This window comes from Lutra lutra, chromosome 1, assembly GCF_902655055.1.
Source record: "Lutra lutra chromosome 1, mLutLut1.2, whole genome shotgun sequence".
NCBI lineage: Eukaryota > Metazoa > Chordata > Mammalia > Carnivora > Mustelidae > Lutra > Lutra lutra.
The window spans coordinates 199,932,085-199,944,758 of record NC_062278.1 but is presented as its reverse complement, the minus strand read 5'-3'; the positions used below and the strand labels follow the sequence as shown (position 1 = coordinate 199,944,758).

The window sequence follows — 12,674 nt, the reverse complement described above, 5'->3', positions numbered from 1 at the left end:
CATTGTACACAAAGGAACGAAAATTCAGGGGCTCCATCAAAAGGGGGCTGAGGACAGGATGGGAGATATTAAGCCAGTAAAGCTCAGTAAAAATAGCCACTACTCAGCTTGAGAAATATGACCCGTAGGAGCTCATTTTCTGGGTGAGATAACACATGTATGGCCAGCATTTATTTGTAGAATTTAGGTTTTAAGAAAACTTGTCCCCCTCTTAAGTGATGAATTACATGGGATATTCTTAGCAGATATTTTATTTATTAACTTTAATTAGAGTTTCATTTTCTCTAATAAAGATGCCGTTTTCTACCACATCCCATGGATTGGAATCTATTAGAAAACTCTGTTTGTGAGCACTCTAGAACCTTTCTGGGCCGAGCACTGGACTGAAATAATGGTCACATGCTGCCCACAGTGACTAGTCCGCTGAGAAGCTTTGATAGGATGTTGGCTGGTGAGCACATGGAACTGGGGGTGTCAGTACTGGGGATAAGAACCTTCTTGGATTCTGTATGTGTGCTTGTCTAGCCTTGTCCCGAGGGTGTGTAACTGATCATGGTTCCAGAAGGGGCACGTGATGGTGTTTGAATGGTAGGGCACCACTTTCCTTAATTCTAAGGGGAAAAAAAAAAATCCATTCTGAAAGTTGGCTCAAGTGAAAGAATCATCACCTTCTATTCTCTGCTTCATCTTGCTAGTGCTTATATGGTCTCTATCCCCCTTTGGTGTCATCATTTAGTTGGGCATTGATCCACCAATATTGTACCATATATTTCACTAGCAGTGAAGAGTATGGATTCATCATGGATGAATTTTTTGTTCAGCCTCAGTATCTTGGCACGAAAGATTGTATGTGGTGGTGAAATCCAAGGATAAAAGCTAAAACTCTAGGAAGAAATCATCATAGCAGGAATGTTGACAACAGTATCAAGCCTTTAGAGTGCCCTAAGGCCCACCATTTTATTTTGTGTCATGTCTCCCCAGCCCACAACAGTTCTGTTCAGAAGCTAAAGCTAGTATGACTCTCTTTGCAGGGACAGGGAGGGGAAGCAATGTATCCTTCGCACACATCCTTAGCAGTCTTAGAAACAGGGTTCGAATCCTGTTCTCTTGGTAAGAATGTTCTTGGTTATGATTCTCTGATGGTGGCTGGATTGTTATTCTGTCTCCTGGATGAGCTCTTAGGGTGTATGGGAATATATTGTATGGCTAGAGGAGTGGGCAAATGGAAGTAGGGGTGTTTGTGTGAGCTTGCATGCCAGGCATGGTGAGCACTATTTTACAAACCGGATTTGTGCTCCTAGGGGTATGTTGCAAGTTGAGGCCAAGCCCACAGAAAATTATTTCTAAATGAATAAAATATGAAAAAGTTATTTTATTTCTAATTTTACATGTAACATTGTTCTTTGGCGAGTCTCAGATTACACTTGAATGCATGTCTATTAACCTGATATGAGATGCATGCATGATTTCATCTTGAATGCATTTGAATATAATAGCACTGGAAATGTAATTTGTATTCTCAAATTTTATAAAGCAAAATAAATAAATCTTGAGGGTGGTAGCCACATTGAGCATATTGCATTGATTTCTTTGGGTTTCTCTCAAACTAGTTACCAACTTCCCCTTGCAAATCCAGGTCTTCTCACACTGGCAGTTCTATCTGATCTAAATCCTCTGTACCTAAGTCATCCTCATTTTTTTGCACCTCTGGGGAGTAGGTAGCATGAACAGGTCTGTGGAGAACTTTACTGTTGATCCTTAAGGAGTGCCAATACCCAGTTTCTCTCTGTGGTTGCTCCTGTTACCACCGATCGCTGTCCAATAGAACTCTCTGTGATGATGAGAATGTTCTAGATCTTCATGATCCAGTACAGTAACCAGTAGCCCCATGTGGCTACTGAGCACTGAAAATGTGACTTGTACAACTGTGGAACTAAATTATTAATTGTATTCTATTTGAATTTAAATAGTCACTAACTTGGAAAGCACAGGACTGGAGCATTTGAGGTCAGCTGTCTGTCGCAATCCAAGCAACAATAGTCATGGACATTCTGTACATGAGATGACTACATGGTTAGGTGGGTGAGGCTCTGTGCTTATTTCTATCTGCTCTGGGAATCCTGAAGAGCTGTCCTGTTTTCAGTGATCTGACTGCCCTCTGCAGGTCCCCATCCCTGGCTGTCACATCGTCATCTCAGTATACCCACTACCTCGCACATACCAGGTTTCTGCTAAACATGGAGGAGGAAAATGGCGGGGGGAGGGGGGGGAGAAGGTTGTAAGGAAGTTAGAGAGTTGAGGAAAGAAAAAGCTAGGCACATACTTCATTGAAGTTACGTGGTCTGCGTTGCTGAGCTAAAAATCTGTACTGAGGCCCTCCTCAAGTATTGAGGAGAATTCCAGGAACAGTAACCTGAACAATTCAAACCAAAAGTGATGTCAGTGCTCCAGGAGCCTGAATAGTCTCTATGGGGCTCTTTGGGATGGGAATTCTCATAACAATGAGTTTGTTGTTTTGCTGGTTTCCAAAGACCACCCCAGTATCTCAGAGTCAAGGTCCTAGAGGCTCACACAGTACCGGCCCATTGAGAAGGTTGTATTTTTCTGGGTCTACTCCACTCCTGGAAGGTGAGTAAGATGCTGGGATGGAAAAGGGGCTCTTGCTCCATCCTCAAAGTAAAAGCCCTTAGCAGGGACTCTGAGAGCATTTGTAATCAAATGGAAGTAAGGAGCACCAAGAACTACAGGAGAAAAATGTTGATGATTTTCTGAACTGTCTAAAAAATTTCAAACTCCAGGAATGGTGTTTTTATTTTCTGCATTCTCTTTGGGACTTGGGTTTCACTAAAGCATTTTCTGTCCTTGTTTTCCTTATTAAATTAGCAAGATTGACTTGAATCAGAATACACTGTTATGGCTTAAAATGTTGTTGGAAGAACAAAATAGACAGGCATGACAAATATCTCAGGTTCCATTTGGGATATGTGGGGGTAGGGGAGGACAGTGGGACTGAAGGAATAGATGAGTTTTCTTCTGATAAAACTTGAAAAAAGAAAAAGAAAAGAAAAATAAAGGAAAATAATGAAAGGAATCTAAATTTCTGTTTGTGGAAGCTCATGTTTGTTTTCTTGAATAGAACTGGCCAGAGGATGCTTTTAGGCATTTTTTGTTTGTTTGGCGGTGGTAGTGGTGGTGGGAGGATTTTAATTCTGTTTTTTTTTTTTTAATCTTTTTTTTTTTTGGTGTGTTTTTCTCACTTTAAATCATTTTCATGCTTAAGAGATTATTAGCCAAACTCAGCAAGGGGCTGTGGCTGCTTAACCCCTCAGGTTCTGGTCTCCCCCTGTCTGGGCCATTTCCCTCATACTTCCTCTTCAAGGTTTCCATCGTGGACTTTCTGAAATATAGGTCAACCCTAAGTGGCTCTTTAGATCCTGTAGCAGTGTCAACACACTTTTTCTGAAAAGGGACAAATAGTATTTTAGGCTTTGTGGGCTTTTCAGGTGCCTTTGCAAAAACTCAACACTGCTGTTACGCCATAGACAGTATAGAAACAAATGAGTGTGGCTGTGTTCAAATAAAACTTTATTTATAAAAGGAAGCTGAATCTGGCCCAAGGGCCTATAGAATACTCTTAAGACGCTTTGGCCCGACATTCAAGTCCTTTAGTCATTTGACCTCAGTCTGTACCATGATGTCCCCCGGCCCCATTCCTTCAGCCTCAGAAGGCACTAGGGTCTTTCTTTCTTTTTTTTTTTTTATTTTACTTTTTTAAAATTTTATTTATTTATTTGACAGACAGAGATCTCAAGTAGGGGGAGAGGCAGGCAAAGAGAGAGGGAGAGAGGAGGAAGCAGGCTCCCTGCCGAGCAGAGAGCCTGATGCAGGGCTCGATCCCAGGACCCTGGGACCATGACCTGAGCTGAAGGCAGAGGCCCTCACCCACTGAGCCACCCAAGCGCCCCGGCACTAGGGTCTTTTAAAAAGCTGCATCCTTTTGCCTGTGCTGTGTCTGGACTTGGAGTACCATCTTTCCTCTGTTCTTCCTTTTCCTGCCAGCGGGGTCTCCAGGTGTAGCCTTACCCGAAGCGCCTGCCAGCTCACCCCCCTCCATCCTCTGTGCCCCAGATTCCTCTGGGGGGGAGCCTCTGACATTGCATTTACCACATGGCTACTCCCCAGCTAGACACCACACGAGCGTGTGCTCTCATTCCCCTTAGCACCCAGCTGAGAGTTCGGCACCGGGAAGGCCACCGAGCAAACGGTCATGAAGCTGACTTGCCCATGAGCTTGTGATTCTCTCCATCATAGAGAAGCATGTCAGCTTGGAGGTGGAAAGGCTACACATCCAGATGTGCCACAGGGAGCCAAGGGCCAGAGTGGCTGGGAGGGGCAGCGGGGTCAGCCAGCAAAAACACAGCCGGGGTAAAGCCAAGCAGAAGAGGCAGTCGGGACTGTGAGGAAGCCCTGTGGCATTGACCTCACCGCCCAGATGGGGGTGAGTGAGGAGCGAGGAAAGCCATGTCTCGTTTAGGGCATCGGGCGCAGGGAGGGGACACAGCCCGCTGGAGGGGGATCAGAGAGAAGCAGCCTGCATGATTAATGGGACGGAGGGGCTGACTCAGGAGGAAAGATTAAAGCGCTCTGAGGAGCTGGGGTACAGGCTGGAAGGGACAGATGATAGCAGGCTTCAGGAATGTGAGATGGATAAACACCCAGGAGGGAGCAGCGAGCTTCATTAGGGAGGTGAAAATTGGGGGGCGGGGGATGTGGAGGGCTCCATCCAAGAATGAAAGGGGTTCTCAGAAAGGGCACGGGCCACTGATGGGGATCTCCACTGATGATGGGTGGGTCAGGGGCACCTCCGGGCTGCTGGAACAAGAAACACCATGGAAAGTCCACTGTAGGATGACGCTTTTAAGAAACCCTCTGCTTTATGCTTTAGTGTCTGAAAGCCTGCCATGGCTGTTGACCATAGCCCTCAGAAGTGGCCTTAGAATTATTCTGACTGCCAGGCTGGGAAGAGTTGGCTGGGGAGGCATGCAGGGGGTAAGCTGCACGGAGAAAACACACGAACATTGAGAGAGAAGCTCATCTCCACCCTCCTCCTTGATACCAGGGAGTGGATGTCACAACAATTTGAGGCTGTCCGTCCTGAAGTCTGCTTTCTGCCGTCCTTCCCTGTCTTTGGTGGAACCAGAGATACTCCTTGCAAGCCCTTCTTAAGGGCAGGCTCTCACCTCTGCCCACTGGGGGATCTGAGCAAAACCCAGCCTGTAGCCTGGTCCACAGCTTCCTCTGTTGGCTCATCCCCAACAAGGATACGGCCTATCAGGAGTTTTGGAAGATACGATTTATTTGAAACCACAGTAAGCAGCCATCAGTCTCCAGAATCAGGTTCCTTCAGGTTATTCTCTGAGATTTTCTCCGGTGCTAGGAAGAGCAGCTTGTGTTGTCGTCTGACAAAGTGGGCCACATTGTGGCAGGTCCTCGACAGCCAGTTGACTAAGGCCTTATCCTAGAGTTTGACATGCTAAGTCCAAAGGCAGAAGATGAGTCCCTCCAAATGTACATACCCCAGTCAACCTTAAGTCTCAGGGCTTGCTTCAACAATTCCAGGAAGTAGAAATGCACTTGATAGTTACAAAAGTGACAGCCCAGCACTTTATGAATCTGCAGCTTCCTGACATCGGCATGGCAATGGTTACCTAAGTGGGTAGGGGTGGGGGGGGTCAAACATGACAGCATGCAAGATTTTAAGCATCTTGAGTGAACTTTTTCCTTTCATAATTGTGTATTTCCTTTGGTAGGAACTATTATTTAGGTTGAAGCTACTTTAGGTATTTTAGTAAAAGAAAAAAGTGTGCAAAGATAAATAACAATACTGGTGGTGTGCAGATGTGACAAGAACTGGAGAGGGTGTGTGCAACGGACTGAAGTTTGCAAAATGGCACTGGGATAAGTGGTGTCCCGTGTGAGGTCCAGTGTTTCCAGCCCAGAGTCTCACTCTGTCTTTTGAGACTCCTCTAACATCTTCTCACCATCTGATGAGCTTTTTGCTCTGCCTTGAGCACTTTCCGAAATGGTTTCAAGAGTTACCTCATTTTGGCTTCGTCGAGAGAAGCACTGTGAGCTTGTCCATGTCCCAGCTCTAAGGCTCCACCAAATGCCTCTTCCCAAAGTTTCAAGTCACTTTCTAAACTTCTTCTTTCTGTACATTTTTCTCACTGGAACCAGCATGCACTGTTGCTCGAGGGAGCCCTTCACAGTCAAACAGAATTGCAAAATTCCCCCAAAGTTCCTGGGGAGGGAAAATCATCTTCATCGAGATGCGGATACTGGGGGGCCAGTGTAACTAAAGTCACATCATAGCAAAGTGACTCACTTCCAAACACCAGCCTCATGACAAGTGCTTTCCAAATGTTCTATCTCAAAAACACATGCATAATATACATTTTAGACATGCGGGTTCATAGATTAATAACTAGAACAGGAACTCCGAAGAAGCAGTGGTTTCTAAATACACTTTTTTGTTGTTGTTGTTCCTGTCTCTAGCCTGGGTTGGGGAGGGAAATGTTCGCAAGTGTATGAATTTGAGAAACACACAGATAACGTGTCTCCAAAGAGTCATCGGCACTGTGTTCAGTGTCAAAAGCTCTGCGAGTGTAATTAACTTGAGAATTCCTTACCTGAAAGATGAAATGTCTTAGTTTGTAGGCTTCACTGTAAATTTAGTTTTTAAGTGTTCTTATCTGATAGGCTCGCTTTAGTTTCTTGCCAGGACAGATAACTTTCCATGATAATCTTAAATAATTGTGTGAAGGAATCTCTAATGCCTTGTTTTATTTATAATGTGTCCCAGCTGTAGGCATCCAGATGAAACTTGAATTTTTCCAGAGGAAGTTCTGGACCGCCAGCAGACAGGTAAGGTATAATCAGCGTATTGAAGCATTAGTGGGACTGTTATTACACAGGTGTTTGCGTTTGGGTACCCAGAGCCTAAAAGTGCCCGATTTCCGATGAATGTTTGTCAGATGAACTGCTGGCTGCTCAGATTACCTTTCATTTCACTGCGAAATAAAAGGCTGTCAGCACGTTAGACACCCCATGCTGGGAAAGCAAGCAGTTTGCTCCTACAAACAGTTTTGATTGTGAAATTGAGATAGTGACCTTCCAAAGGAGAAGTTTCCCCTTTATCTATTGGGGACTTTTGTGAATTTCCATAGCGACTTTTTTTCTAATCTTGTGACGCCTGGTAATTTATTTGTGAATTTCTTTATTGCACTTTGGAAGGCCTTTGCATAACTGGATCTGACTAAGCATGCATCTGCCCTCTTTGACCAGAGGGTTTCTCTGCTTTGGAGAATCTGGGAACCTTCTTTCCTTGCACTGTATTCTCTGGACTGAGTAGTCTCGGTGGTATTTGCTTAGTAATTCAGCAGAGATGGCAATTTTGCCTGATTCTAGTTGTTGGAATGATATATTATTTCTTAAACACTTTAAGAAACTATAGACTAAGAACACAGGAGTTTTGTGGGTTTTTTTTTTTAAGTCATTGGGATTAATTTAAAATTAAATAATGTCACAATTATACTTCTTATTATTTAAAGATTTGAGATCTTAAGAAGATATCAATATGGCATGTCAATATAAGTTAAAGTAGACAACATAAATTAAAATGAAAAAGAGCCAGTTACCCCCAAAATTGTCTTCTTTATTACTATTTGGAGTTGGTGTTGATCCTGGGGAAGGTAGACGAGACACATCTTGGAGGATTCCCTTTGGATGAAAATTGGCATTTGCATAAAGGGCAAGAACTTCTTGTAACCTGTCCTTGAATAATTAAGTGACAGCCTTAGCAGACGCTGGAATGTCCAAGTAACACGTTTCCCCCTTGCTTTCTCCCCACCCCACAGTGTGCTGCTTTGGATGGCAAATGCTCCATCAGCTGTGATGATGAGGTAAGATAGCCCCTTGGCCCTGTTTCTGCCCTGGTCAAGGGGAGGTGACACAGAGCACCTTCTTACAGAGGGTATGCTGCTGTAAATGCAGCCAGGTCTGACAGATTGTCTTTGATCAAGCTTCAAGCTCCAGAACACGTAAGGGCATTTTCTTCTCTCTTCCTCTTCTTTCCTTCTTTCCTTCCTTCCTTCCTTCCTTCCTTCCTTCCTTCCTTCCTTCCTTCTTCTTCCTTCCTTCCTTCCTTCCTTCCTTCCTTCCTTCCTTCCTTCTTCCTTCCTTCCTTCTTCCTTCCTTCCTTCCTTCCTTCCTTCCTTCCTTCCTTCTTTCCTTCCCCCCTTCCTTTCTCCCTCTCTTTCCCTCCCTCCCTCTCCCTTCCCTTCCCTTCCCCAGCTAGTTTATGAGAGCTAAGAAAATGTGCTTTTAATGTCCCTTTGAGGGGTGCTTGGGTGGCTCAGTTGGTTAAGCATCTGATTCGTGATTTTGGCTCAGGTCATGATCTCAGGGTCCTAGGATTCAGCCCTGCATCAGGCTCCATGGTCAGCAGAGAGCCTGCTGGAGATTCTCTCTCTCTCTCTCTTTCTGCTGTTCCCCCTTCTCTTATGCGCCCCCCATCCACCCATACTCTTTCGCTCTCAAAAAATTTAAAAATAAATAAGTAAATAAATCATAAATGTCCTGTGGACAGCACTATTGGAATTTTGGCACTTTTATTTATTTATTTTTTTAATTTTGGCACTTTTAAAGAAATGATAAAACTCATTGCCATTTGAAGCTCGCATTAGTTCTCAAAGCTTTTGCCCATATGTTCTCTCTTCTCATCCTGATAACAACCCAAGGAAATGGGGAGGAATGATCATCCCATTTGGCAGAGGGGGAAATGGAAGATGAGAGAAATTAAATGACTTGCTTAATTTCATGTAATAAATGGGCTGAAAATCTAAGGAGTTGAAAACTCAGAATTTTTCATTCTAGCGTAATGTTCCCTCCCACAACTCTTTCCCTCCCTTCCTTTCTTTTTTTTATCTCTCTCCCTCTCTGTCACTCTTTGGGAAGATGAATTCAAATCCCACACATAAGAAATAGAAGAAAAAAATGTACCCCTGTCATAGGTCTACCCATCCGATTTATGTTTTTACAGCATTCAATCTCATACGCCCTCCGCCTTTAGAGCAAGCAGGTGTGTTATGGCCTTTCATCATGGCTCAGGTAGTCTGTCTTTCTCTACATCAGCTAAAACATTAGTACATAAATTGGAACTTACAAATAATCATATTTGTATCTCTTCTGGTTACCATAGGGATTCAAGAAATCCTAACCAAATTTCATTTCAACATAGAAATCGTAAATTAGAGGGGCATCTGGATGGCTCAGTTGGTTAAGTGGTTGACTCTTGATTTTGGCTTAGGTCATGATCTCAGGGTCCTGAGATTGAGCCCCACATCAAACTCCGCATTCAGCACAGAGTCTGCTTGAGATTCCATCCCTCTCCTTCTACCCCTCCCTTCACTTTGGGGTGTGTGTGCTCTCTATCTCTCTAAAATAAATGAATAAACCTTATAAAAAAACAAAAAAAGAAAGCATAAATGAGAGATATATTTCAAAAAAGTAGGCAAAAGCAAGGAGAGAAATATAAAAGGGAGTCCAGAATGGAGTTAAAACACCAAATGTTCGGTCCCCAAAGATCATAATTGTATGAATCATTATCCAAAGAGGAAAAGCCAATTAGCTTTTCAACAGAAGCCCAATTTTCTCTGGCCATCAGATCAAAATAATGTTCCCTTAGGAAAGAGGATCCTGTGTTATTTTATGATCAATACCCTTTCATTAAGTTCGAGAATGCCATTCCTAAGACAGTCAGGCAGCCTCAAATCTCTCCTCCAACTTTTGAGATATTTATTATCCTATTGGAGCACTCAGCTCAAGACAACACAGCTCAGTGGTAGTATTCACTGTTCAGTGTCACGAGGCCCTGCGTTAAGCCTTGCGCTTGCACAGGAGGTACGGTTACTAATCCCAGTTCACGGCAAGAGAAGGAAGGATAGTTCATTGGTTAGTTGGTGACTGTGTGTATGGTTGGTTGGCTGGTGAGATGGACAATGTTTTGGATAGCTGATTGGTTGATCAGTTACTAGGTTGGATGGATAGAGAGATGAAAACTGAATACTAGGTTAAACAAGTTGATGAATAAAACCAGAGAGGGTAATTTTCCTGTATCCATACGTACATATAAAAGTAAATGGGAAGGGTGCCACTTAGAGTTAGAAACACCCAGTATATATTTGTTGTTCAGTGGCTGATTTCTCAGATGATACAGCATGGAGGTTCAAAAGGGCAGGCTATGGAGTTAGAGTAACTAGCTTCAAAGTGTGAGTCTGACAGCCTTGAGACCCTGGGCAAGCATCTGAACCTCTCTGTGGGGAAAGGAATATTCATCTCACAGGGCAATGGCGAAGAATGAATGAAATAATATATTTTAAAAATTCATGGGGGCACCTAGGTGGCTCAGTGAGTTAAAGCCTCTGCCTTCAGCTCAGGTCATGATCTCAGGGTCCTGGGATTGAGCCCTCCATCGGGCTCTCTGCTCGGCTGGGAGCCTGCTTCCCTCCCCCCACCCCTGCCTGCCTCTCTGCCTACTTGTGATCTCTGCCTGTCAAATAAATTAAAAAAAAAAAAAAAAAAAAAAAAAGCATGGCACAGTTCCTGGCAAATGGTAAGCACTCAGTAAGGGTCAGCTGTAAACCAAAAATGTCTGCAGACTCTTTCTTCCCTGAGAGTTAGTGGTTCCCTTGAGTCTGAAACTCAGACAGCAATGGCATATACGCACTAGGCATTTTGTAGTCTCCCCCGGGCATAGTGAGCACAAGACGCACACCTTCCCCATTACTAACGATCTTCGTCAGTAGTTGTTGGGATAAGCCCACATACAAATGGTCATGGAAATGTTCACATGCTTGGGAAATTAAGCATTGAGTTTGCTCTGATTTCTGAACTTGATCTGATGCTCATATGTCCTCATTTTGCACTTGTGAAACTATCAACCATCTCCCATTTTGGCTCTTAAGTTTGGCTTCAGGCAACTAGTGGACATAGTTCAAAATGGGAATGCCAGTCCTGCCTTCCCACCGAAGCCCCTTCCCACCCTTTCAGCAGACTTTTTTCATGTGTCATTCCACTTTCAGGACTTTTAATTAAGCCTTTGAGACCATGTCCCTCCTTCTCCCCCAACTTCCCTCAAGTGATCAGGGCCCCATTAAAAACAGCTGTGGGGGCTCATTAAGTTCACATGCTCTGCCTTCTCCACTGTGCTGAAGAGCTAGCCCAACTCCCTCTGACTTATCAGACATGCTCTGCATTGGACCCATCCCAGCCCCTCTGTCTCCCCCATCAGTGGACTCCCTGGCCCCTGACCGGAGTGCCGTAGGCTGCTGGGTGGAGTCAGTATGTCCAGATGGCTTCCCATCTTGAAGAGTATACATATTAGGTTGATCCAGGCAGAGCCTGAGCCATGTGCCTTGGAGAGCTTGGCAGTGGGCCTGACTGAAGGCTTTGAAGGAGCTCCGTTCCATCCAGGGCTAATGTCGACTTCAGAGACTCACTCATTCCCTCAAAGCATGTTTACTGAGACTTCCTGTGCCTGCTAGCCGGTGGACCCCTGGGGATTCAATCGGAAGTAGAGTCAGAAGTGGCTCCTTTCCTACCGGAACTGGTTAGCAGGGGAGATAAGTGTAGGTGATTATCTACTGTGATAAGTACTGTGAATTAATCCATGAAACAAACATGGGGCGGTGGGGGAAGACTTCCCTGAAGAAATAACTTGTAAGTCAACTGAAGAGGGAGAAGGAGAAGATGGCATTGAAAACAGTGCCTGAAGCATGAGAAGAGCTTCACGGGCAGAGAACACCACGTATAAGGCACAGAGGCAACCAAGGTTACTGCCGTCTATGGACACGTGGTTGGCATTCAGATGGAAGCAGAGAAAGAAAGTGGTGCGCACCTCTCATCTCAGTCTGACCTGGGGTACTACTGTCTCTGCCTCTCATTTCCTTCTCCCACTCACCTTTCCAACAGCCACCATCTCCTGATGAGAGCACCAAAATTTTGCAGGGAGACTGGAAGATGAGAAAGTTCTCTTCTACTGGGACGTTTGGAGGAGCTATTGAGGGCAGTGAGTGGATCTAAAACTTCATATTCAAATGCAGCTTCCACCCTTGCTTGTCCCAAAGGAATCGAGCTTAATAATCATGCCTAGACTTCGTAAGACCTTACAGGCATTTCCTCTGGAATCTGAAGGACCTCCTCGAAGGAGGACAGGCTGGAGAAGGGCTAAATCCTAGCAACCAGGTGCCTCCAGCTCTGGAACCATTCAGCCCAGCATGGAGGGGGTTTGAGTATCGGTGCAGTAGCTCTTGAGGGCAAGGGCATGAAAGATCCTACCAAGTACTTCTTTCCAAAATAACAGATTTGCAACAAATTTTTTTAAAGACAGTATCTTGATAGCCTAGTTGACCAACGATAAATAGGACCATCATGTGGCGTGAAGTTAGGGTCAGTCTGTTCCGCAGTCAAATATCAGGGCTGAAAGTGTGAGACCTGGAGAAAAGTCAGAAGGAGTGGCACTTCCGTGGGCCTATAAGGCAGAGACCCAGACCCCACCCTCAGGTGGAAGAACCAGCCCTCCCCTATTCTATCTCTGTCTTTCCCACACTCCTCAC

At 44.5% G+C, this 12,674-nt stretch overlaps 1 protein-coding gene across 4 annotated transcripts in view; it reads left to right on the top strand.

The window, feature by feature from the left end:
• The window catches only part of CACNA2D3 (calcium voltage-gated channel auxiliary subunit alpha2delta 3), an 880,032-nt gene that overhangs the window by 772,306 nt on the left and 95,052 nt on the right, over window positions 1–12,674 (top strand). For all 4 annotated transcript variants that reach the window (XM_047691716.1, XM_047691706.1, XM_047691725.1 and 1 more), the window contains 2 exons: window positions 6,863–6,924; window positions 7,917–7,961. In XM_047691716.1, coding sequence (XP_047547672.1) covers window positions 6,863–6,924; window positions 7,917–7,961 — 107 coding nt within the window. The remainder of the gene's footprint in view (window positions 1–6,862; window positions 6,925–7,916; window positions 7,962–12,674) is intronic.